At 39.3% G+C, this 25,728-nt stretch overlaps 1 protein-coding gene across 5 annotated transcripts in view; it reads right to left on the bottom strand.

Moving 5' to 3' along the window:
• The window catches only part of LOC131241341 (putative E3 ubiquitin-protein ligase RING1a), a 30,454-nt gene extending 5,790 nt beyond the window's left edge, over positions 1-24,664 (bottom strand). For 2 of the 5 annotated variants that reach the window (XM_058240169.1, XM_058240175.1), the window contains exons 1-2: positions 24,334-24,661; positions 24,207-24,249 (exon numbers count right to left, since the gene is read on the bottom strand). In XM_058240169.1, coding sequence (XP_058096152.1) covers positions 24,207-24,249; positions 24,334-24,463 — 173 coding nt within the window. In that variant the 5' untranslated portion in view covers positions 24,464-24,661. Of the gene's footprint in view, positions 1-24,206 lie in introns of all 5 variants that reach the window. The other 3 variants (XM_058240181.1, XM_058240153.1, XM_058240162.1) reach the window with 3 other exon arrangements.
• Between the last annotated feature and the right edge of the window lie 1,064 nt (positions 24,665-25,728).

The following is a 25,728-nucleotide window of genomic DNA, read 5'->3' as shown; positions in this document are numbered from 1 at the left end:
CCCTCCACCTTCGTCAATATGTTCCTGTGCGGAGTTCCCACCTCGCACGTGCGGGGGGGTGTTGAAGTGATAAAGTCCCTTGATATACATTGATACACCACACTCTGACAACTTAAGCTTTTGGAGTAAATGGTTGTTTGACAGGTGTTTCCAACAGCCCACTTTTGAATGGAGGTGCTTATTGCAGCCCATTGGCAGCCTGTTTTCAACAAAAGTTGTTTGTCTTCCATATCAGATCGATTGATCTTTATTGTTATGGAGGGAAAAGTTAATAGTAAATGTATGGCGTTCAATCCTTCAGATTTTCTTGGGGTCCAGAGAACTTCGATCAAATTAAATGGATCCAACTAACTTTAATGGTTTAAATCTGTGCGAACTTTCCTAACTGTGAAAGAGAATCTAAAGTATTTAACTGCAATGTACCTGAGGAATCAGTGATTATGATGAATGGATTCAGGAGAATGCACAAATTATGATCTGGTTGTGGAATAGTAACCCTCAAATTAGTTTTAATGTGACGTTTTCAGAAACCCCTAAAGAGATTAAAGATTCTGCAGGAGATGTATTCTTCAAATAAGAATATCTCACATAGTTCCTAGTTGTTCCAGGAGATCTTTGCATTACAGCAAGGTGATGAGAGTCTTGAAGAATATTCTCGAAAAGAAAAAGAAGAAAGAATTCAAGAATATTCTCAGAAAGAAAAAGAAAAAAAAAGACTTGAAGAATATTGCTAACTTGAGAGGTATATCAGGAGTTAAATGTGTATCAACTACCGAATTCAAGAATATTCTCAGAAAGAAAAAGAAAGAAAAAAAAGACTTGAAGAATATTGCTAACTTGAGAGGTATATCAGGAGTTAAATGTGTATCAACTACCGATTACTGATTTAGGGAGATAAAGGCAGCAAGTTGAAGAGTTTCTTGTTGCTAATTCTTTATCCGGCTTTAAAATCAAGTATGAAATGGTCAGAGCTCAGATTACAGGGTCATCTTGGAATGAAGTGTACTCCTGACTTCAAAGGGTCTCTTGGGGTTGTTTCTACTAGTGGTGGGGGAGACAAGTCACTGAAATTCTCCTTGTTACCTCCATCAGAAGAGGTGATAACTGATAAGTGGCCATCGTAGTTGTGGTAGTGGCCACGAGTCTGGGGTAGATCATAGTGGTTGTGCTAGTGGTCCTGAGTCAAGGGGAGGTGGTGCTAGAAGTCGTGGTCCCAAAAGTGTTCATATTGTGGTCCCATTTATTGTATTGTCGAGACTTGTTGGGATAAACGTGGTAAATCTGTGTGAGCCAACCAGACATACTCCTCCAAAGATGGCAATGATGTTCAATATGTAGGGGGTATCCCTTCTCAACAACAACAAAGTACTTATAGTGACTTTACTCTCATTCATGATGAATACTCTCAAGTTATCGAAGAGCCAGCAGACTTCCAACAATGCTCCTTCCTCCTCTCACATTGCCATGTTTGTGAATACAGTACAGTTTCTCTCCTTTCTTAATAATCTGCTCCTTGGGTCATTGATGTAGGAGCATCTGATCATATGAGTGGAGAGTCTTGTGTTTTTTGTACTTAACAAACCAATTTCTAATACTTCTTTTACCTAGCTGATGGTACCACATCTAAAATGCATGGACTGGGTATGACTCAACCTAGTTCCTCGTCTCATTGCCATCAATTTTGTATGTTCCCCAATTTCCATTTACTCATATGTTCATCAGCAATCTTACAAAATTACTTGATTTCTCTATAATGTTTTATCCCTCCTGTTTTCATTATTTAGATGCCCGAAGTTGGTGTTAGTAAGGTTGGAGCATCTTAGGCGTGACTTCGTGGGGATCATAAGATAAGAAGAAGTTCCATTTGATGGGGTGGGATGAGGTTAGTAAGACCTATGAAGAGAAAGGGGCAGGTATAAGGGACTTGAAGTCTATGGACCTTGCTCTTTTAGGGAAGTGGCTATGGAGATTTGAATTGGAGGGGGCATTATGGAAAAAAGTCAGAGCTAACAAATACATGGGTGCCAAAATGGGGCTGATGGACTAGGGACTCAACTTCTTATAGAGCTTCTGCAATTTGAAAAGGGATAATTGCCAAGAAGTCAAGATTTATGGAGGGCATCGGGTTTCATTGGGAAACGGGGAGAAGATCCTCTTTTGGGAAGATGTGGGCTAGAGAATCCCCTTTTCGCAATCACAAGAATCAGTCCCAAGATCGTCATATTTTGATAGCTAGATGCGTCTCTCTTAGCGATGAAGTAGTTGTTTGACCGCTCTGGTGCAGGAGGCACCTTTTTTTTTTTTTTTTTTTTTTACACACATCACATGGGCACTCCAGCCATGACCTCAGTGTTGAAATGCACATTGCTACCATTGAGCCATGAGTAGGGATCCAATGTGCAAGAGGCACCCGCTTGATGATGAACTGGATGAGTTCGTATCTTTGCTGGATCAACTTCAGTCATATTGTCCGATGAGCGCGCATCCAAATAGAATGGTTTGGCGAATTGAAAAGTCTGGGCAGTTCTCGATTCGTTCATTCTACCATCTCATCAATGGATCAAGAAGGGTTGATGGAGAGGGTCAGACTAGACACGTGTGGCATTATGGAGACCCCCCGAAGGTCACGACCAAGTTATTCTGTAATGGTAATGGTGGCCATAACAGCCACCACCGTTACCTTTACGATACAGGTCGTAACGGCTGTTATGACCCCCATAGTGGCCGTTATGGTCTATTTTTCATTGGAAAAAAAACTCAAAAAACATGTATTTGCCAGTAATGTTGAAAAAAAAAACTGTAAAACTCGCATCTGCTCCGTAATAGACCATTATGGGGCTGTTACGACCTTTCAAAGGGCATAAGGGGCTGTTAATGGCGGTTACAAGTCTTTTTTTCCATAACGGTTCTTACGGCCGTTACGACCCTGTAACGTGTACCAATTGCCACTGTTACCTTTATGGCCCCGTAATGGCCCTTACGACACGTCATGGTCACGGCCTTTGGGTGGTTAGTAGGCCGGGAGAAAGTCATGACGGTTGATAACCTTCAGAAGTGATCAATGATAATTCCTAATGTTTGTCTCATGTGCATGAAGAGCACTAAGACCGTTGATCATCTTTTCATGCATTGTTCCTTTGCTTGGCTGATGTGGGATGATATACTGAAAATCTTCAAAATGTTGTGGGATTCGTTGGAATCAATTGGGGGTCTCTTAATGGCCTGGCATGAAATGGGTTTGAGTAAGCAAAAGCAAATGGTTTAGAGGTTGTTTTTGTTGGCAATTATGTGGCCAATTTGGGAAGAGAGGAACATGAGGTGCTTTAGAAATAAGAGCAAAGTGGTGGAGGTGGTGTCTAAGAGTGTGAAGTTATTTGTAATCGATTGGGCTTCCTGTCTAGATCAGCTAAAGGGTTGTAATCTTTCTTTTCTTAGGTTGTAATCCATTTTTAGGGTGTTGTCAGTGCACCATCTCGGCACCTAATTCTTTAATAAATTTGTAGTTATCTCTCCAAAATTAAGAGGAAAAAAAAAAAAAAGATGATTGGTGGAGAACATGAAGCTAGTGGGCTTTATTAACTGGGTCAAGGAATAATTGGAATTTCATTGCATACAAGTACATTTCCTCTTTAGTGGCATTGTCGGTTATGCCATATGTTGTTGAATTATTTGAGGTCCCACCATTGTCCCCTATATCTGTGCTAGAATGCGAAATGTGTGAGTTAGGCAAACATCATAGAGTTCAATTTTCACTACATGTGGACGAATGTAGTTCAGTTACGTTTCGTCAGTCCATTTTGATATATGGATTTTGTCCAAGTACTTAGTTTGCCATTTTTTTATGGCCAGGTTTTAAGTTCTTTTTTTCTTTTTTACTGCTAGGTTTTTAAGTATTTCATTAAATTTGTATGTGAGTTTCAAGAATGGCAAGGCTTTATTTAATGAAAGATGGATCATATATTTTTCAGTTATTTCATATGAAAATTACAAATCAGTTTAGTTTGAAGATGTGTTCGACATTCTAATAACGCAAAGGAATATCTATCTCATGATTCACATGGAATTTTACATCGAACTTCGCGTGCTTATTACACTTAACAAAACCTAGTTGCGGTGAGGAAAACTCTATATTTATCTGAAGTTGAATGTGTTTTATTGATAAAAATGTGTTCCGGAGTATTATTAGAGTGAGGCAACCTTAACTAAATGTTATTTAATAAAAAAATGCCATAACAACTATTTTGAATGGTCATTCCCCTCATTAAATCTTATTTCCTGATGCTGGATTGTTTTCTTTGCCATCTAAAGTATTTCAAGGAAGTGATTTTGATCCTCTTGCCAATAAGTGTAATTTTTAAAGGTATTCTCAAACTCGGAGAGCAATCAATATTATGATTCAAGTTTGCATATACATTTAGTTATGCAAATGTCACTTTCTTTGAGCCTACTCCTTTTTAGCACGGGGTCAGCACCTGTGGTACAAATTTTTTGTACCCTAAAATCGAGGTAGCATGTCTAGTGGACAAGGGCGATGAACAAATTGCACTCGATGTCCCTTCATGAATAAGCTCGCGAAGGCATTTCTACTGACCTAACTCAATGGATAAATTCCTTCCAGTAGGACAATAATGCCTCCTCTTGTGCCAACAAAATCTGATGATGCTCAGAGTACCCGGAATCCCAACTTCGAGCACATGTCAGGCAAAAAGAAGAACAATCAAGTACACCTCCCACATGTTGCCGCTCAATCTCCTTCAGCATCTACAGATCCATAGCCAATTATGACTCTTCACAAGTCTCCAATGATCCAAATCTTCAAAGTTCTCTTCTACTTGCGTTGAGCATCCAATTTCTCAACTTGTTTCTTTTCAGTGTTTACCCCCCTCTCAATAAACTTGATCTCTTTCTTCTCCTTCCATTCCTAAGATTTATCTTGAAGCCCCAAATTATTCTAGGTGGAAAGAGCCATGGTAGGAGGAAATAGCTGCTCTTCATGCAAATGACACTATCGAGTTAATTTGCCAGATGGAACGCATACCATGGGTTGTAGATGGTTCAATACTGTCAGGTACCAACCATGGCAGAAAGCCAGGTTGGTTGCAAAAGGGTATATTGAGACTCTTTTTTTGGTTACTCTGAGATCTTTTCTCCTATTGCTAAGCCCAATTATGTCCAGGTTATTATTGCTAGAGCAACAGCATGTGCTGGCCTCTCTACCAACTTGATGCTAGAAAGTATTTTTTCATAGAAACCTGCATCAGCCATAAGGAAGTCTATATGGAGCACAACTAGGCTTGTTGCTCCAGGGAAATCATTTGATAGGATGTGTAGACTAAAGAATTCAATTTACGGCTAGAAGCAATCATGTTGTGCGTAATGGTGATGGCAAATGGGCTTCAATGGTAGGCTAATCACTAAGTTTTACTCGAGAAAGTGAATCATGTCATATGGCGTTGGTAGTATACATTGATGAATTGTTGTTAATGATAGTGATTGCGAAGTATAGAAGACTCGAAAAGGATATTGCACACCATTTCCATACAAAAGATTTGGGACTGCTCAGGTACTTCTTAGGAGGTCGAAAACATGTGTCAGTTTGTCTCAGAGAAAGTATATTGTGAATCTGCTGATAGAGACAGGGTCACTTGGGGCTAAACCAATTGATACTCCTATGAATCCCAATCATAAATTAGTGAGTTATCAAGGTGAATTACTTGAGAATCTCAGTAGGTATCACATTTTGGTGGGTAGTTTCATCAATTTAACAGGTACAAGGCCATACATGATTCTTGCAGTAACTGTTGTTAGCCAGTTTACGTGTGCTCACAAGGTACCACAATTGGATGCAAATGCAATGATACATATTTTGAGGAATCTCAAGGAATGCGAAGACAAGAAATTTTGTATAGGTCAAACGGTTAGGTTGAGGGCTATTATGTAGCAGATTGGGTTGGGACCTATGTCTCTATCTAATAAGAGATCAACCATTGGACACTACGCATTTGCAGGAGGAAATTAATCAAATGGAAAAATAGGAAACAGAGAGCAGTTGCCGAGTCAAGTGCAGTGGCTAAAAATAGAGTTATGGCACACATTATCTGTGGAGCTGGTGAGATTGAAAACTCTTACGCAAGACATGGGATTCAAGGTAGAAGGGCCGATGAAGCTGTACTCTGATAATCATGCAGCATCTAGCATTGATAAATTTTTTTGAAATATTCTAGCATTGATAATAATCCAGACTTCCATGGAAGGACTAAAATCATAACGTAAGTTGACTATCATTTTCATTCGTAAGAGAATAAGAAAGAAGCTGAGGAGATGAAATGGATTTGGAGGGTTGCAAAGACGATCAGGTGGTCCGTATCATAGTAGTGGTGGTGGAGAAGGCATGGAACTCACTGCAACGGTCGATGGGAGCAGAGACCTACAAAGGAGCTACTTTAGCTCAAATAAGGGGGTGGTTGGTAAATGTCTATGGTCTGGCAGATGGCTATGGTTTGACAGAGGAGTTTTTCATCAAAACTAATAGAACCGAAGGAGGTATGGATATTGGTGAAGCTAGGGGCAAGCATAGATCGGGCATTGGTGGCGAGAGCCATTTTTTTGACGGACTCATAACAAGGATCTCAAAATGGACGGAAAGATCCTTTTTTTGGATGTGAGGTAGTTTGGTTTTTGATATGGGGAGTTCCTCTCAAACTTTGGTTTCATGATGTGTTTATAGCAATAGGATCATGTCTGGGTGAGGTGGTGGTGAGAGACACTTCAACAGAAGATGGGGCGAAGATTGGGGTAGCCCAATTATGCATGAAGAAGAAGAGGGTGATGGCAGATTGAGGCTCTGTTTAGGTTGTTATTGGAGAAGAATCTGTAGTCCTAAGGGTGATAAGAGAGAAAAACTAGGGAAATTTGCCTCGATGGGCGGAGAAGCAGTAAGGAAGTGGAAGGCTCAGCAAAGAGAGCTTCTTGCAGGTGGAGGAGAGATGACGAAGCATAGCTTTAGGACTCTGGTGCACCGGAAGCTGAGAGGGACACGTGTACGATTGCCATCGGCAGAGATGGGGTAGTTGAAGAGGGAGTGAATGAGATGGTACCATATGGAGAGAATGGAGGTGCAGGAGCATCAGATCGAAGGTATTCATGCACAAGCCTAAGTTTTGTCAGAGGTTCAGGTGTCGAACCTAATTAGGGGGGTGGCTGTAGGCTTGGGTTGGTTTAACATCAAACTCGGGCTATGTGACACATCAATTGAAGCAGAGAGGCTGACGCGACGACTCATGTTCTTCCCGAGGGAGAGATCCCAAAAGCTGATTTAAATGAGGATGATGGAGCCTTCTCTCGTCATAACACGTGGCAAGGAGAGATTGAGGCGATGCTCGAGAGGCTACAATCTGTGACATGTGGAGACTTCAGACACCTGGCCTCTCACATGCTTTCTGATGGGAACATCAGAGGACCTACTCAAGTATACCAGAGGCAGAGGCGACCACCGACATCAGCGCAACCCTCTCTCTAGATGGGAGATGAGTTTTAGATGGGGCCTGTCGAACCACTTTAAAGGTCCCACATGCATTGGACGTGCATCAGGAAGACACCACATTGGGATGATGCATGTGGGCTGCTTAGGAGACATTTTTAGACATACGTTTTTATTTTCGTGTTGATCCGACCGTTGGATCTTGTCGATCGGGCCATCGGGCCACCAAATCATCCAGATTTGGGCCCCTTGGACCTTGATCTTGCTTTATTTATGTTTTTTTTTTTTTGTTATTTTAGGTTTTATTAGACGATTGAGATTGCGCTTAGGTGTTTTAGTGCACTTATTTTGGATTGTGGGCCACAACACTTAAGTGGATGCCAATTTTGCAATTTTTGGTATTTTTGATATATAAGCAAGAGGGGGGATGCCCAACCCTAATGGCATTTTGACTAAAAGAAAACAAAAGACTTATCTCTCTTGAGAAAAGCCCTTCTTCACTTTCCTTCAGAGTTTGTGAGAAAACCCTCCATTCCAATCGGATTGTGGAAGGGCAAGAAGATTGCTTGGTGGTGGACTCCTCCAAAGTTTTCTTCTTCTCCTCTCTTCTCCAACGATGTACACAACTCTCTTCACTTTTCTTCTCCTTTCTTTTTCTACAACTCCTTTAAAACCAAAACCCTTTAATGCAGGGGCATTTTCACTTTGGGCTTGAGTGAGGTGGCCTGTATGATGTGGGGGCACACTCGGGGTGGGCGGCTCGTGTGACGCAGGTGGCTTGTGTGAGGCGAAACCCATGTGATTTGGGGCCCACGAGGAGGGTTCGGTCAAAGACCTAACCCATGGATGTGGGGCCTGGGCAATGAATAAAGGGATTAATTCAACATGCTCTATCAGTTCGAGCATTTAGAGCAAGTAATTAATTATCCTGCGTCAAATTGGTATCAAAGCGAGAGGTCTCGTGTTCGAGACTCCTCACCAAGGGTGATTAATGCAAGGGGGCATTTTCACATCGGGCTTGTGGGGTGGCATGTGGGATGCAGGGGCACATTCGAGGTGGGTAGCCCGTGTGAGGTGGAACCCATGTGATTTAGGGCCCACGAGGAAGGTTCAGCTAAGGACCTAACCCATAGATGTGGGGCCTGGGCTATGAGATAAAAGGGATTAATTCCCCATGCTCTATCAGTTAAAGCTTTTAAGGCCATTGGTTAATTGTCCTGCATCACCCTTTTATCTCACATCCTTTTTTTAACCTTTCCCCATCAAACCCATCAAAACCCAACCATCCATCGAACCCACACGCACGTCCGTACGGACCGTCATATGTCCATATGGACAGCCCTATCCCCTCCTCCTCCTCCTCTTCTTCTTCTTCTTCTTTTCTTTTCTTTTTCTTTTTTCTTTTTATTTTTTTTTTATTTTTTTATTTTATAACATCATTTTCCCCCTTACATCATCCTCTACACCATTTTGCTAACCCTAACATCAATCTTAAACCTAAAACTGTAATCCCCAATTTCCTAAAACCCTAAATCCCTAAGTCCCTAATTCCCAAAATCCCCAAACGTCAATTCCCAATTCCCAAAACCCCCTTAAAAAAATATGATTTTCAAACAAACCCATTTTCCCCTAATCTGATTTTTATAGTGCCATTGTTTCTTCATGTGAATGTTGCCTTACGTATGCTAGATTGGAAGTCCCAACTTCCAAGTGGGTCACTCTTGTGATATTTTATACTTTCATGCATTGTGTATGTGATAGCCTAGGTCCATTGAGTGGTTAATCTGAATTTTCATAACTTATAATGTGGATGTGCTTGATTTTACTTGTTGAACACTTGAATTGATATGAAGTTTGATCTCGCATCACTCATCCTATGCTAGTTTCACCGATCCTCATCCTACATCACTTTCTTTCTTGACACGAGTGGTTGAGAGACTCCCCCCAAGCACATGGGACGTTTTCCCTTCTATTTCATACTAAAACATATATCTCTCTCAACAGTTGCTTCATGAATCGACTATAGACGACTGCTTCAAGAAGCCTAAACTCGTTTTGAAGAATAGAGCTTGCCATAGTGCATTGCTAGCTTGTGATAGTGTGAGGGAGTTCGGGATTCCGAAGCCTAGGATAGGGGGATTACTTGCTATAGAGACGACCGAGAAGTGTTCCTGGCGACTGACAGTGACTACAATGGAGATCGACAAGAAGATCTAGGTAGCCTAGTGGAAGCTTCGACAGCAACTGGAAACGAAGGTTCTACTGTCGACATGTTGGAGGCTTTGACAACTACCCCTCTGCGGGTAACCAACTTGCAAGACATTTTTCCCCCTCCAACTGGCCTCTCACACACTAAATTTTATTGGTTAGCCGCTAAGACAATAATCATAGCAGAAAGAATACAACTCCATATAACAATCCAAGCAAAGACAAAACTTTACATTCAGTTGCATTATTTGCTCCGGATACCCACTCTAGTGCGTCTCTTTTAGCTTCCCAAACTACCTCCCCTCCCACAATCCTTTACTATTTTGGAAACATCTTCTATTTCATTCCTTCCAAATGTTTCACAAAACTGATAGCATAACCAAGCACCAAATGGCTAGTTCAGTCTTTCCTAGAATCCTTCCATGCCAAGCCGAGAAGAGAACAATAGGAATGAAATAAGGAATTAGTTAAGATTGCTTACCAAGAAGTTTTCGAAAATGATCACTATCGATACCTTGGGTCAATAATTCATGAGAGTGGCAAGGTATCCCATATTGGTATCGATTGGCATAACGGCGCCCTTCGATACGGATACGGATACGGGGGTGTAACGGCGATATGGGGGCGTAACGGCCCGTAACGGTGCAATTTTTTTTAAAAAAAATTTTGCCAAAAAAATATGAAAAAATATGGATTAAATCCGGAATATTCTAAGCATTCCAAATATGCATTCATTTATAAATTGGAACATCTTTATGGTGGTGTAACGGTCCACTCTTTGGTAAGAAGTTATATAGGATTGTCTGATGAATTTATGAACCAAATGACCTGGATTTGACTGCAAAACTTATATATTTAATTTTTTACCTATCTACTATCAATGATAGATATATTAGAATGAATGTAATATGAAAATATCTTACATGTGTAATATATTCGAATTTTTTAAAAAAAGTGCCGAAAATAGTGTGTAAATAGAAAAAAATTATAAAAAAATATAAAATGACAACAACAATCTGTAAATGATTAACACATCATATTCTACCATTAAAACAGCAAAACATTCAATAAAAAATGATTTTTTGATTTTTTTTTTTTAAAAAGGCCGAAAATAGTGCGTAAATAGAAAAAAATTATAAAAAAATAGAAAATGAGAACAACAATCTGTAAAATGCACATTAATATCTTCTACTATGATTAACACATCATATTCTATCATTAAAATAGCAAAACACTCAATAAAAAATGATTTTTTGATTTTTTTTTTTTAAGGGCCGAAAATAGTGCGTAAATAGAAAAAAATTATAAAAAATATAAAATGATAACAACAATCTGTAAAATGGACATTAGCATGTTCTACTATGATTAACACATCATATTCTACCATTAAAACAGCAAAACATTCAATAAAAAAATGATTTTTCGAATTAAAAAAAAATGCCGAAAATAGTGCGTAAATAGAAAAAAATTATAAAAAAAATATAAAATGACAACAACAATCTGTAAAATGGACATTAATATCTTCTATTATGATTAACACATCATATTTTACCATTCAAATAGCAAAACATTGAATAAAAAATATAAATACCTATTTTTGAGAAATTTCTGGAAAATGACCCACGGAGCTTCAAATCAAGAAAATCCTTAATATAAGTTGTTTTTAACTATAATATCAAGCTAAGAGTGGTCGAAAATAGCAATAGAATGATTAAGGAAGAGTTTGGAAGAAAAAAGTTTCAAAAAAAGTGACAAAACAGACCTTAAAAAGCAAAAAAAGAAAAAAAAGAAAAAAAAGAAAAAAAAAGGCCGTTTTTTTACCGTTACACTCTGACCATTACAGAGCAGTAACGGCCGTTATGCCCCATAACGACCATTACAGGGCCATTATGGCTACAGAATCAGGGGGTGCCCCGTTACAGCCCTGTATCACGGAACGGCCACTGCCGTTACTGATACGTATCGGCCGATACAGCCGTATCATAACGGATACAGGACACCTTGAGTGGAAAGATTGAGAAGGATGGTACCATAGAATTCAAGCTAGGTGGAAGAAATGGCAATGTGCCTCTAGAGTTTTATGTGATCGTCATGTACTCCTCAAACTCAAAGGGAAATTTTATAGGATAGTTGTAACACCAGACATGCTTTATGGGACAAATGCAATTAAGGAACAACATGTTCATAGGATGAACGGAACTGAAATGTGAGTGTTGACTGTTAAGATGGATCAGTGGCAAGATGAGGAAGGATATAATTAGAAATGAATCCATCTGAGGGAACTTAGAGAGTAGCACCAATAAGTAATAAGATGAAGAAAGTAGACTTAGATGGTATGTGCAAGGAAGACCAAGAACCACATTGTTTAGGAGCAACTTGGTACAAGTTGAAGGCTCCAAAAGGGCAAGGGAAGGCCCAAAAGGACATGGATGGAGCTAATAAGAAAAGACTTGATGACCTATGGCCAAACTAATGGTCTAGCCCTCGATAGAGTGGAATGGTGGAACAAGATTCATGTAGCCAACCCCAATTAATTGGGAAAAGACTTAGATGACGATTATGATGATTATGCTCATGAGGAATTTGATGGAAGCATCGAAGGACAGCCTAATCTCATTTACAATAAATGAAAAATCTCAAAGATTCACATTGAGTCACCTTTGAAAATGATATGCGGAGAAAGAGTAATAAATCCCAATGATACCTATCATACCTTTATCTGTGTCTAACTTCCATGACTTTAACGGAGCAGATTATATGTTTTTAACTCCAGATTTGGCTATCTCATTTTTGTTTAGTGTGAAAGCATGCACTCTAAACTTAATGAGGTATGCAGTTTCGGTCTTCTCTGTGCTCCTGTGGACAAAGAGGTGGATGTTTGCTTGGAGTTAGGATGCAAGGAGTGTTCTATTGGGTAAAACTACATAAAGTGTAGATTTACTTGGAACATGGAGTGGTGTCATTACGTAATACTGAAGAGCTTAAATAGGGGAAAGTGATTAAGATAGTATTGCCGGTTCTTTAAAGACATGCAAGTGATGAAGATTGTTTACGCTGATGAATTAGAAAGAGATTTTCCAGCAATATTCAGTTGTTTTCTGAGTGGTAGACATTCCATTCAGAAAGGAGTTTTTAGAAATGTTTTTGAGGGTTCTTCTTGCTGTACTTCTTCTTTACCAGTGTTGATGATGGTGCAATCATAGAAGAAAGGGGGAAATGATACATGGTTATAAGAAAATATGTGCTTCTTCTGGCAAATGATTATGCATGAATTTTGATGGTGTTAAAGCATGGGGGAGTGGCAAGACTCCCAAGTTATATGCTATCATCTTGGAGAATTGACAGCAGCAAGAAAGAAACTGCGGATGAAGGGTTGGACCGTGGGTGCACTGGAATGGAACCCAGTTGTTGTCTGCCTGTGTTGTCATGTCTATGGTATTGGTTATGATTTCTAAAAATATGATTTCACGGTTGGTAGGTGTTCTGGAGGGAAAGGTTAGTGATTAAACAGAAATGCAGTCTGCCATGCCAATCAACTTGAATTAAGTCAATGGGATTATAATTAAAAGATGAGTTTCTAGTGGCATCACCAAAATGGTTACGGAAAATTATTGTTCAGCCATGTGCAAAGAAGGTGGCAAAGATTGGGCTAGAGATGTTCCCGAGTAGGGTGGACTCTTCAAGAAAGAGGCCATATAGTGCAACAATGGGACCTGGTTCAAAATGAGTCCTCTAATTCGCATATAAACAGAACAAGAAGTACCAATACACACTAGCAAGATATGGAGAAGGAAATGCAATTGCCAGAAGAAATATATTTACCTCCAGAGTTGGAAAAAATGACACCAACAACACAAGAATTCTCCTCCAAAAAATCCAGAGATTTTTATATTAATAGAAAACGTATTAAGTGAAGAAGAAATCGATGAAGAGGAAAAGACTTACCATTCAAAAAAGATGAAGAGGGAAAGGCTTCGAAACACAGCAAGTCACATGGCTAACACCCACATCACTATCACCATCTTAGCCTTTCTTCCTGAAATTTAGGGTTGGCTTTTAAACAGTAGATCATCCGAAGTTACAATCAGCTGCCCACCAGACAACAACCTTCCTCTTAAACATGGGCTCTTAACCTTCCTCTTCCACACGGGCTCTTGGACTGGCCATGGCAGATGCTCACATTAACACCATTCACATGCATGGGCCCACCCAAATATTAACCCTTGTTGACGACTACGAATCTGCTGGGCCGTCCACTGTAAGTTGTATTGTGAGTCTCAGATCATATAGTGTGGGTTTGTACGGCCCACAGTATAGTCCTTTTTTTAAAGGTACCCACAGTATAGTCCAAGGACCTCTTCCTTATGATGTAAGTCCAAAGGGGCATTTTGGTCATTTTCATTTAATATAATAATAAATAGGCTGGTAACCGTAACTTATTCCCCCTTCTTTTCTTCTTCCATCTCCTCTCTTCTCCTTTCTCCTCTCTCACATAACTCTAGAATTTACTTGGTATTAGAGCGAAACTATTTCGGGATCTCTCCTTTCTCTCTTCTTAATCTTTTCTTTCATCTTGCCCTTTTTCTGTTGTTGAAACCCTAGATCTATTCAGGATTGGTTTCCTGTTAGGCCCTGTTTGGGAATGAGAATGTGAATTTGCTAAATCTGTGAACTTATCAAATTCATGGATGTGCATTGGATTTGGATTTAGAAAAATCCTGCAGCCCAATGTTTGGGGATCAAGCCACAAATCCAAGGATTTGGGAGCCATGTATCGCAAGAGAATAACTTTTCTTGCTTTTAAGAAAGTCTCTCATTATGTGGGTTTGTGAAGTCTTTAGTTTTTTCGGAGACTTTGCATTTACCCCAAATCCATTGATTTTGTAGGGTTTTGGATTTGGGAAGTTCAAGGATTTGGCAAATCCCCAGAAACCAACAAACAAGGGAAATCCGAAATCCATGAATTTCATTAATCCCTGCCCCAAGCCCTTTCCCCATATGACCCCTTAAGAGAACTAGGCTTTTCCTTGGGTGCACAGAAACCATGTCGGTTGCCTGCATTAAATGAAGTACTGTGCAACAAGTACTTTATGGTGGATTCGAAGTGCTTTCCGTTAGATGAATTTACCAGTGTGGACGTAGTGTATCGTATGGCTACAGTGTGTGGTCAAATGATTGAGGCAGTTCTGACAACCCATTTTCAACAGTCAAGTGAATGGAGGTGCTTCCAGCAACTCATTGTCAGGACATTTTCAATTAGAGGTGTTTCTGGACTTGTCGACAGCACATTTTCAATTAGAGGTGTTTCTAGTAGCTCCTTGATGGCTTGTTATTACTATTAGCCCATCTTCTATTAGAAGTATTTCTGACAGCAGTTCTTTATTGGAAATTTGGAAATGCTAATGCCTGTTTTCAATTCGACGTGTTTTCAACATAATTTGCATGTTTTTCATATTAGATTGATTTATCCATGTTATTATGGAGGGAAAAGTTGACAATAAGGGTATGGCATTCAATATGACTTTGGGTCTAGATGATTTCAATCAAATTACATGGATCCAACTATCTACAATGGTCTAAATCCATGCAAGTTCCCCAACTGCGAAAGCTAAAATAAAGCATTCAATTTCAATAAACCCAATGAAGGTGCTCGTAGTTATGATGAGTGACTTCATGTAAATCCACAGATTATGATCCACTTGTGGAATGGTATAGAACCCTCAATGAGTATTACTGTGATGCTTTTGGACATTGCCAAAGAGACTAGGGACTCTTTCCATGAAAAATATTCTTAGATAAGAATCTCTCGTACTTACTAGTTGTTTTAGGAGATGTTTGCATTACAGCAGGGTGATAAGAATCTTAGAGAACATTAAGCTAACCTAAGAGGTAGGTGGGAGGAGTTACACATGGTTCAGCCCCTAACTATCGATTTAGAGAAACTTAGGCAGCAATGAGAATATTTTCAGCTGCTAATTTTTTTTATCTGATCTTATTCTGAGTATGAACCATTTAGCGCTCAGACATTGGGAGGTTGAGATGTTCCATCCTGTAACGAAGTATACAAATGACTTCAGAGGACGTCTCTTGGCCTGTTTCTACTATTGGTGGAGGTGACAGGTTTGCTCTGGGCCTCCAGCTACCACCATTGACAAAGGTGATAAAAATCGTGGATCGTGGTAGACTTGGTGGATGTGGTGGTGACCATGAGTCAGGTGCAGTTGGTGGGGGTGGCTGTGAGTCAGGGGAGGCCATGAACCCAGAAGTGCTCACATCATGGTCATAATAATTACTGTTGAAGCTCGCAGGGATATAATTCGTAAAACATCATGAGCCAACAAGGTATATATCTCTGAAAGGGTAATGATGTTCGATCTGTTGAGCCTATCTCCCGTTAACAGCCCAACATACTAACAGTGAGTTGACTACTCCCAACTCCAGACAAAAACTCTTTAAGTTAATGAAAGGTATGCAGAGTTCCAACAATGCTCCTTCCTCTTCCTCAACTGCAACATTTTTTAGTACTGATACAGTTTGTCTTGCTTCCTAACCATCAGCATCTAGCACCCCTTCTAACTAATAAGCATGATAAAAGTAGTATTAGCTCCTCCAAATAAGACGCCGGTATAGAACTCATTTAAGCCCGACAAAAGATTGTCCTTGTTACCTACCAACGTTTATGATTTTAAAAAAAAAAAAAAAAACAGGACGCAGCGCCTTGTCACTTCATGGTCAAGACTACATCTTTGACTTCTTCCAATCTGAACTCCCTCTCCAACCAAACCGCTTTATCCATGGAAACAATATCAGAAGGTAATGCCGCCAAGCATAGGCCTCTTAAAACATTCTTTCAAACAAAGGATCCGAAAGAAATCAACAATTGAATGGCTAGTTTTGATGTTTTAAATATCGACGATATTGGCCAATATATCCCACTTGAGCGATACGAAACGCACATGTAGTGCCGATAAATCCCACATGTTCGATCCGGTGCACATTTTCAATTTTTGATCCCTTTTTTTTTGTTGAAATTATGTTAAATCATTGTCAAATGCTATAAATCCATTGGTTCTTCATGTTTTGCATGAAAAATCCTAGAGTTTGATTTCGAAATCCATTGGTTCTTGTTTTCCATGTTTTTTTCAAAATTTTCCTTCAACCAGCTATCAATTGAGACTAATTTCGAAGTGTTTAGGAGTATTTGATAAAATGATCATTACATACACTCTAATTCGAAATTTGAGTGTAGGTGGTCTGATTTGGCAAAATTGAGGAAAATTCAAAATTTCCCCAATTTCTCCCAAATTGCTTGCAATCTTGCACTCCAAACATAAAATCAAGCATGTATGAGGGCTGATATACTCATTTGTTAAGTCTTTGTCAATTTTTGGAAAAATAAAAATCATTTTTAATTAAAATTTATATATATATATATATATTTGAAATTTCCCTTCAACCAGCTGTCAATTGAGACTAATTTCAAAGTATTTAAGAGTATTTGATGAAATGATCATCACATATACTCTAAATGTTATGTATTCAATTTGAATATAATTGCATTAGTTTACTTAGACAACGCATAGCTTAGGACCCTATACAAAGCAAAACCTATTATGAGCACTTTTTTTTTGAGATGTTATGATTTAAAAGTGTGTATTAGGGTCTTTTTTAACGATCTCTGAAATTTCATTGAAAAATTCAACCATTTTCCCAATGTTTCCCCATGTTTCCCAAAAAGTGCGATAAATTACCCGATACAAACAATATATCCCGTGCGATAACCGATATGTATCTGTATCCCAAGGATGTGATACGTAACACGATACCGATATTTCGAACACTAGTTAGTTTTGATCTTCTTCAATAAATTTATTCTCCATTGCCCATAACTTGGAGAAATAATTTCTCTTACTCGCATTAACAAATGATTAGAAAAAAAAAAAAAAAGAGGTGTATTATCCCTGCCTCTGAGCCAAGTAGTTCAAGATTTTTGTCTCCAAGACATATCTTCACATTCGATGATATTGCTAAATTCCAACTTAAGCTTTTCCCTAAAGTCCCAACGAGGAAAGATAAAGACCCCAAAACGCCTCCAAATGAATATTTACGATATCATCAACAATCTTCGAATTCCTTCTATCAAGATTTCCAAAAGTTTTTTATTCCAAAACCTTGATCTTGTCCTTCACAAACTAGAACTTCTTCACTCAAAATCAAACTCATTCCACCACTCTACAACAAGAATTTATAAAAAAAAAAAAAAAAACTTGGAACTTCAGCCACATGTTTTCAAACTTGGAAGGAGAAAGCCTCATCAAAATATCACCCAAATACAAAATATTCAATAATAATGCAGGCATAGGGAGGATGACACCTAACAAACTTGGGTAGTGCTGCTACCAATTCTTTTGAGGCAAGAAAGCAGTGAAGCTTACATTTTCTATCCTTGCTTGTGTGTTTGACCACGTGAAGAATCCTCCATAAGCAGGACATCAATAAGCACATATCCATTAACGAAATCAGAAAATTTTCTCATATTTTCCCTCATTCAGCTGCACACAACTTTTCAAAGGAACAATGTATCACATTAAAATCACCTATAAACACCAAGACAATCCCACAATGTTAAAATGTTGTTTAACTCCGTCCATTTAAGGGTCCATTTGCAACCATCTAGTATTAAAGAAAACTTGATAGAAACATAGAAATCCCTTGTTTTTCTTTTGCTTACGGTAAAAGGGAAATCCCAATAATTCCATTATCCATCTCCACAACATTGTTATTCAAAATGGCAAGGCACCCTCCCAATCTTCCTCTCAAAGGAATAACAGATCATGGAATTTGGCCCATCCCTTAACTCTTGAATAGTCGAGGAAATCTGATGCAGGACAATTAACCACTTGCTCTAAAAGCTCGAACTGATACAGCATAGCGAATTAATCCCTTTATATTAATCCCTTTATCCCATAGCCTTTGATGCAGGACAATTAACCACTTGCTCTAAAACCTCGAACTGATAGAGCATGGTGAATTAATCCCTTTATCTCATAGCCCAGGACCCACATTGCATGGGTTTGGACCTCGGCCGAACCCCCCTTATGGGTCCCACTTCACATGGGTTCCACTTCACACGAGCCACCCGCCTTACACAAGCCGCCCACCACGAGTGTGCCCCTGCATCCCACAAGGAACCCCACTCGAGCCCGGTATGAAAATGTCCCAGCATTAATCACCCCCGGTGAGGATTCTTGAACACGAGACCTCCCGCTCTGATACCACTTTGATGTAGGACAATTAACCACTTGCTCTAAAAGCTCAAACTGATAGAGCGTGGCGAATTAAACCCTCTATCTCATAGCCCAGGCTCCACATCTCATGGGTTTGGACCTCAGCCGAACCCCCCTCGTGGGCCCAATTTCACATGGGTTCCGCTTCACACGAGTCACCCACCTCACAGGGGCCACCCACCCCGAGTGTGCCCCTACATCCCATAGGCAACCCCACTTGAGCCCGGTGTGAAAATGCCCCTGCATTAAAATCTGCTCCACTTTCAGTTCTTGGATAAGAGGAATGTCAATTTTTCTCTTATGGGCAAACTACTTAACAAACAGGCTCTTCTTTAAAGCCCTCAACCCTAAGGGCCCCAACAGCCAGATTTGAAAGATGGGCTGCCCCCATAGAGTCACCCGATCATTGGGTGGCTGGTTAGATAAAACTCTTACTTTCGATCTTCTAAGAAGTAGGGAAATGGTTATTATGAACAAATGCTCCAATTGCTTGCAAGAGGGGGAATCAATCAATCATTTCCTTCTATGTTGCAAGTTCACCCAGGAATTTGGTCTACCTCGCGTCTTTTTGAGACTCCGTGATCTATATGCCCAAGTCAGTTGATAAACACCTAGAAGCATGGAACTTGGATTTTGAACATCCTCAAGGTAGCATATGTCAGCATCTGGCTATCCCTGCAGTTTTGTGATCTGTCTAGCGAGAAAGGAACCATAGGGTATTTAATAACAAGTTCTCTAATGGTGGAACAGTTAAAACCGGGTTGAGAGAATATATGATTATATCAGCTCTTGTGACCAAAGAATTCTCCGATGTTCATCGCGACTCGATTAGAGAAGGGGTTGGCTAGAGGTTATTGACAACAGTAGCATAGTGAGCAGCTTTCTTTCTGCACTCTACAGATCGGGATGTGGAAGTCGAATTTCGAAAGGGTTATCCAGGTCCTAACAGCACTGGGAGAATTATTAGAGATGACAATAGTCTATCGCGTTATCTTTGTTTGTTTTTGTGTGTGTGATTGAAAACCCAATGACAGCTTTTATAGAGGTTAAAGGTGAGTCTATGGTTACATCCACAGCACGTCTGGAGATTTTGGTGAAGAAACCAGTGGAGCTATCCTATCCAGTATGATGCAAATTTACTTGGTTAACAGAAGCTTTCGTTCTATCAGACATTCATAGTGCCTAAACAAAGATGGAAAAGACCAAATTATGGTAGAACTGCAGGAAAGATGATGGGATGGCATTTTGCCTGAATACCAATTAGCAAATATTAAGGGGGGCATAAAGTCTTCAGAGGAAGTGCATAGATAGCATGCTTAAAGTAGAGAATACAGAAAGGATAAGATGACCAGAAAAATATGGGTAAAAGAAACAAGATGAATACATGTTTGATCAAACTAGATATGTTAAATTCTAGGAGTACAGAATCCATAGTCGTCAATGATAATGACCTGGAGAAATAACTAGAGAATCTAAAAGATACTTGTATATTGGCTTTGAGAGTTGGTGACCGCTTATATTGTAGGAATTATTTATATAGTTGAGGGAAGAGCACTGGACCATCTTCAAGTTGGATCATTGCAGCAGCTGTTTGTTAGGCTGCCATTCTAGGTTGTCGGCATTAATTAGTAGTTTTCATTTGAAAAGGCAACCAAACAACCATTCCATGAGATTTCAAGCTTCACTAACAATGCTAGAGAAAGGAGGGGGGAAAGGTGTAGGAAAATGGTGGGGAAATTCACCATTCAAAAATGAAAAGAAAAGAAAGGAAAGATAGTGTAGAAATTATAATGACTTATTTTTAAGACTTGGTCTCATCCAACAAGGTCAGCTCCCTCAAATACATTAAAAGTACAAAACTGCATGTAAAGCCAAACATTCTATTCTCCTACCTATAGTTAAGAGTTTTCAACAGGCAACCAGGAAGTAATTTCCAGTCATGGAAAACACCAGCATGATATTCCAACTTTAGCAAGCACAACAATGGGATGGTTAGTGATCCCATTATCACGGAGACTCTGATAACCTTGACATGAGATGACATTTGGTCAGCCACCAGTATCAAAGACCCAGATCGTCATTACAAATGGGATATTGTGATGTAATGGTGTGATGGCATGTAACTTTGATGATATGGTCATTCTAATGTTTGTAAATTTGTTTTATGATTTTACTGAGTAGTTTGTAGTTTTAGCTTGTTTCTAGTACTCGGTAGTTTTCTTTCTTCTTTTTTTCCTTTTTTCCTTTTCTTTACATTTTAGCTGCACCAAGTTTCCAAATAGAAAACAGACTGGAATATTAAAAATCTTAAAAGATGGCATTTTTGTTTATCAATAAACATGGTATCTTTATATGAAAATGTACCTATTGTCCTTTTTAATGTTTTTCCTTCAGTTTGAACTCAGAAGTCCATAAAACTTGCACTTTGATGGTCCAAACTCTATACCCTGAAGATTTAATTCAGTCAGAGTTCAGCTGTGAAAGATTTTTTAACCTTGCCTTCGACGATTAGAGGGTCATCGAATGAATTCCAGGATATTTAAGGCCCTCTAGGCTCCAACAGAAGACTCATGGGGATCCTTAGTTACAACAGGCCCCAGAGTAACTGATTTTGTGGAAATCAAATCATCATTTTGACATCGTTAAAAAGATCTATGAAAAATTGCCCGCAACATCATGAACAAAGAGATTTAGTGGATGAGAATCTACTTGATCAATAAATCAAGCATATAGAAAGTGCCAGGATACATTATGTCACGAAAATGAACAGCCCATGACACAACAAAAGCGTGCTGTGGTGCTCAAAGACTAAACTGAATCAAGTAACTTCTCAAAACCTACAAAGAAATTATTTTTGCCAAATCAAAAGCACTACGTTTCTTGTGAAGTATTGCAACATGAGTGACCTTTGAAGTACAATTCTTTCTTTCTTTATGAAAGCTACCTTTGAAGTACAGTTCTTCCGCAGGAAGATCATAAATACATCAATAATGCTATTCTGTCAAGTGATTCATAGAATAAAAAGCACTGTGTTTCTTGTCAAGTATTGCAGCATCAGTAACCTTTTAAGTACGGTTTTTCTGATGGAAGATCAAACACATATCAATAATGCTATTCTGCTGAGGGCAATTCACCGATCTTCTACGCTGTTCTGTCCTCACTCTGAACATGGAAACACTTACGACAATCAGCATTGTTGATCTGATTGGCCATTGCATGGATGTGGTATAGGCCAAAAAAACCATAGATTGGACCCATGTTATGTAATCACCAATCCTCCTATGTTTTATGGGTCATTTCCAATCTGGAACACTATTTTCACCAACCTGAAATTTTTGTTCTATATCCTTGCATTGATTATGTTTTAATGTAAATTTATATTTAGAATGCAATACTTTAATTTATGCAATAGCATGCATGTCATATAATACTATGCAATATGCATGCAGGATCTTTAATAATAACATTCGTATATAAAACCATAGTGCATACAAAACCAAAAGAATTCTGGGACATTTATGGCCCTCCAACTGAAGACTCATGGGGATCCTTGGTACCAAGAGGCCCCAGAGAAACTAAACTGTATGAAAATCAAACCATCACTTTGACATTTGTAAAAGATGCATAAAAAATTGCTCACAGGGTCATGATTGGAAAGATTTGGAGGATGAGAATCTACCCGATCAAGAAATTGTGCTGATAGAAAATGCAAAGATACATTTACTTATGCCATGTAAATAAACAGACCATGACAGTGGTGGTCAAAGACTAAACAGAATCGAGTAACTTCTCGGACCCTATGAAGAAATTACTATCTGAAATTAAAAGCATTTTGTGTTTCTTGTGAAGTATTGCAACATCAATAACCTCTTAAGCACAATACTTCTGCTGGAAGATAAAAAATACATCAATAATGCTATTCTTCCATGCAATTCATAGAACGTATATGCAGTTTTGTCCTCATCTTAAACGTGGAAAACACATATGATAATCAGCATTGTTGATCTGGTTGGCCATCACATGCATGGGGGCTATAGGTCAAAAACACCAGCAACAGGACCATGTTATCCAAATTGTCAACCCCTCTATTTTCTATTACGTATCATGGAATCTGATTTATGGGTCATTTGCGATCCAGATCACTATTTTTACAGACCCTAATTTTATTTTATTTTCTAACTGTTAGCATTGATTAAGTTGTAATGTAAATTTATATCTAAACTGCAGAGATTTATACAATAGAATGCATATCATATGATACTACGCATGCAAGATCTATAATAATAACATCTGTTATTTCATATAAATATAAAACTATATTGCATATACTAGGTGTATAATACCCCTAGCATACCATAGATGGGAGGAAGTAGTGCACCGCATAACCATTCCCGAACCATGTACCTCAGTGACCTGAGATCCAGGTATCCTAAGATACAACAGCTCTGACCATTGCTATGCTTTAGAGAGAACCATCCCTTCCAGGCCTACAATCTGGTGGTCACAATGGTCCAATCATTTTATTTTTCAGGATACGTCCCATCCACATGGTGGATCACCAAATCACCTGTCCTGATCACAGCGCAGAAGCGCCATGCGTATAATGGAGATGCTTTATTCTTCCAAGGATCAAAATGGTACAGTGTAAATATGCTTCAAGCGGAACTATTATTCCATCAAGGCCGGACATCCCCACTGACGGATATGCCAGAAACACGCGGAGGACCCAGCTGAGCAAAATCCAAACTTTTAATAAACCCAGCACCTGCAGCTCAAAGGGCAGGCCCGACAATCACCACCCGTTCATGTCAAGGACTGCATTCTATCAGTAAGATGGTACGATCAGCTCAAATGCTTAAAAAAGCCACCCCAGATCTCAGATACATGAACAAAGACACCTTGTATTGAATCGAATATAACAGATCGCAACATGAGACTCATCCACTACAACAGAGACCGAGACATGGAAAGGGCCGATGAGATCCACGATGCAGAAAAGATCATAGAGGGAACATGCCGTGGTGGCGACAACAGAAGCAAAAACAATACCATCTGAATACATACATGCATAAACGTACATAATACACGTACGGAGTAGATGGACGGTGGGAGACGAAGACGAGGATTTACAGAGCTGAGAGATATTCATATAAACAACGGTAGTAAAAATAGTTATAGTAAAAGAAGAGGAAAAAAGCACGGAAAGAGGAGAAAGAAAGAAGGGGACGTACTCGTCGTCTTTTCCGCCGCTATGAGAAGGGCTTCCATCGGAATCTGAGGAACAGAGAAGAAACGTTTTGATTTTCTTCGTTTCCCTTTCCTTTTGTCTAACAAGAGCATGAGATTTCACAGACATACCATCTCCTTCTTCTTCGTCGTCTCGTTCTTCATCATCTCCTTGTTGTTGTTGAAGAAGCAGCTGCTGTTGAGAATCATCGTCCTCTTCTTCCATCTTCAGATTGTCCGAAGAACGCTTCTGAGCAGGCATTGCTTCTTTCTCGTGTAGAGAATACCTTCTCTCTCTCAAAAGGGCCTTCTCTCTCTCTCTCTCTCTCTCTCTCTCAAAAGGGCTAGTGTTCTTCTGTAATAATTTACGAGAGCTCTCTGTCTCTTTCTCCTCCTCCTCTTAGCAGGAAAAGGTTGGAAAGTCGAGGAAGGGAGGGGGTGCCTCTCGCCTTGCGGTCTTACCGGATCATCTCACATAAACAAGAGGAGCTCTTTCGTATGCACGCCGCTGAGAGAGCATGGAAATTCGTACACATTCATGCTGCAATTGTACACTTGATCTGTCCCTACCATAATCTAAACCATTCAAATCATCATCTAAGCTATAAATGATAATATTTTTAATATTAAATCTTTTGGATGACTATAGACTCCTAATAATATATTTCTCACTTGGTGAATCCAGACCGTTGAGTAGTTTTATATCGATGGTCCATTTATTGGCTATAAATTCTATAATTATTAGATCCTATTACTCTATTTGTCAACTGTGACACATCTGTGATGGTCTGTACATTTTAACGGTTTCTATACAGCGTTTGTATTGGAGAGTGTGAATGACATGCATACAACGTTTATGTGGCTGCTGGCTGCATATGGATGATGATGTCTTCCAGTGTATACAAGCCTTTCGGTAGAAAAAAAAAGCACATGTATTTATTTCCTGGGAGTTATTTGTCATGACGATCGACGCCCATGCACATATCACTTGTACACGTGGCACTCGTGTACATCAATCCATACCGTCTAAATCCTGGTCCCCGTTGTGGATGTGGGCATAGCCGAAAATTTACATTAAAAAGTTCGACATTAGCAGTCCTATGTGTGGCCATCAAACGGACGGTGGAGATCACAAATAGTAAATGGTCTGATTTTAGCAAGTATGTGTTTATTAATGAAGTATAGGATTATACAATTGATTGCTTATGAGTGTATGCACCTTGTAAATCGGGGTCCACCGTTTAGACGGTTTTGATCCAGATGCATGTGTGCTATTAGCACATTGGCTGTCTGTTAGCTTATGCGCAGCCACTCCGGTGGAGTACTGATGCTTTTCTTGGCTTCTATTTGAGGCCATTCCTTTCGCTTGTAAAATGGGGCTTCTGGCGAAGGGTAGATTTGGCATCTGCATTACTCTTCGGCACTCTCGCCTTGCCCCGTGTTTGATAACCAGCTGCGGTTTTTTTTTTTTTTTTTCTCACCGACTTTTTAGAGTAAAAATGATTCTATGTCTAACATGAAACAAAT

This window comes from Magnolia sinica, chromosome 1, assembly GCF_029962835.1.
Source record: "Magnolia sinica isolate HGM2019 chromosome 1, MsV1, whole genome shotgun sequence".
In the NCBI taxonomy this organism is placed as follows: domain Eukaryota; kingdom Viridiplantae; phylum Streptophyta; class Magnoliopsida; order Magnoliales; family Magnoliaceae; genus Magnolia; species Magnolia sinica.
The sequence above is the reverse complement of the archived record's forward strand: the minus strand, read 5'-3'. Positions and strand labels throughout refer to the sequence as shown.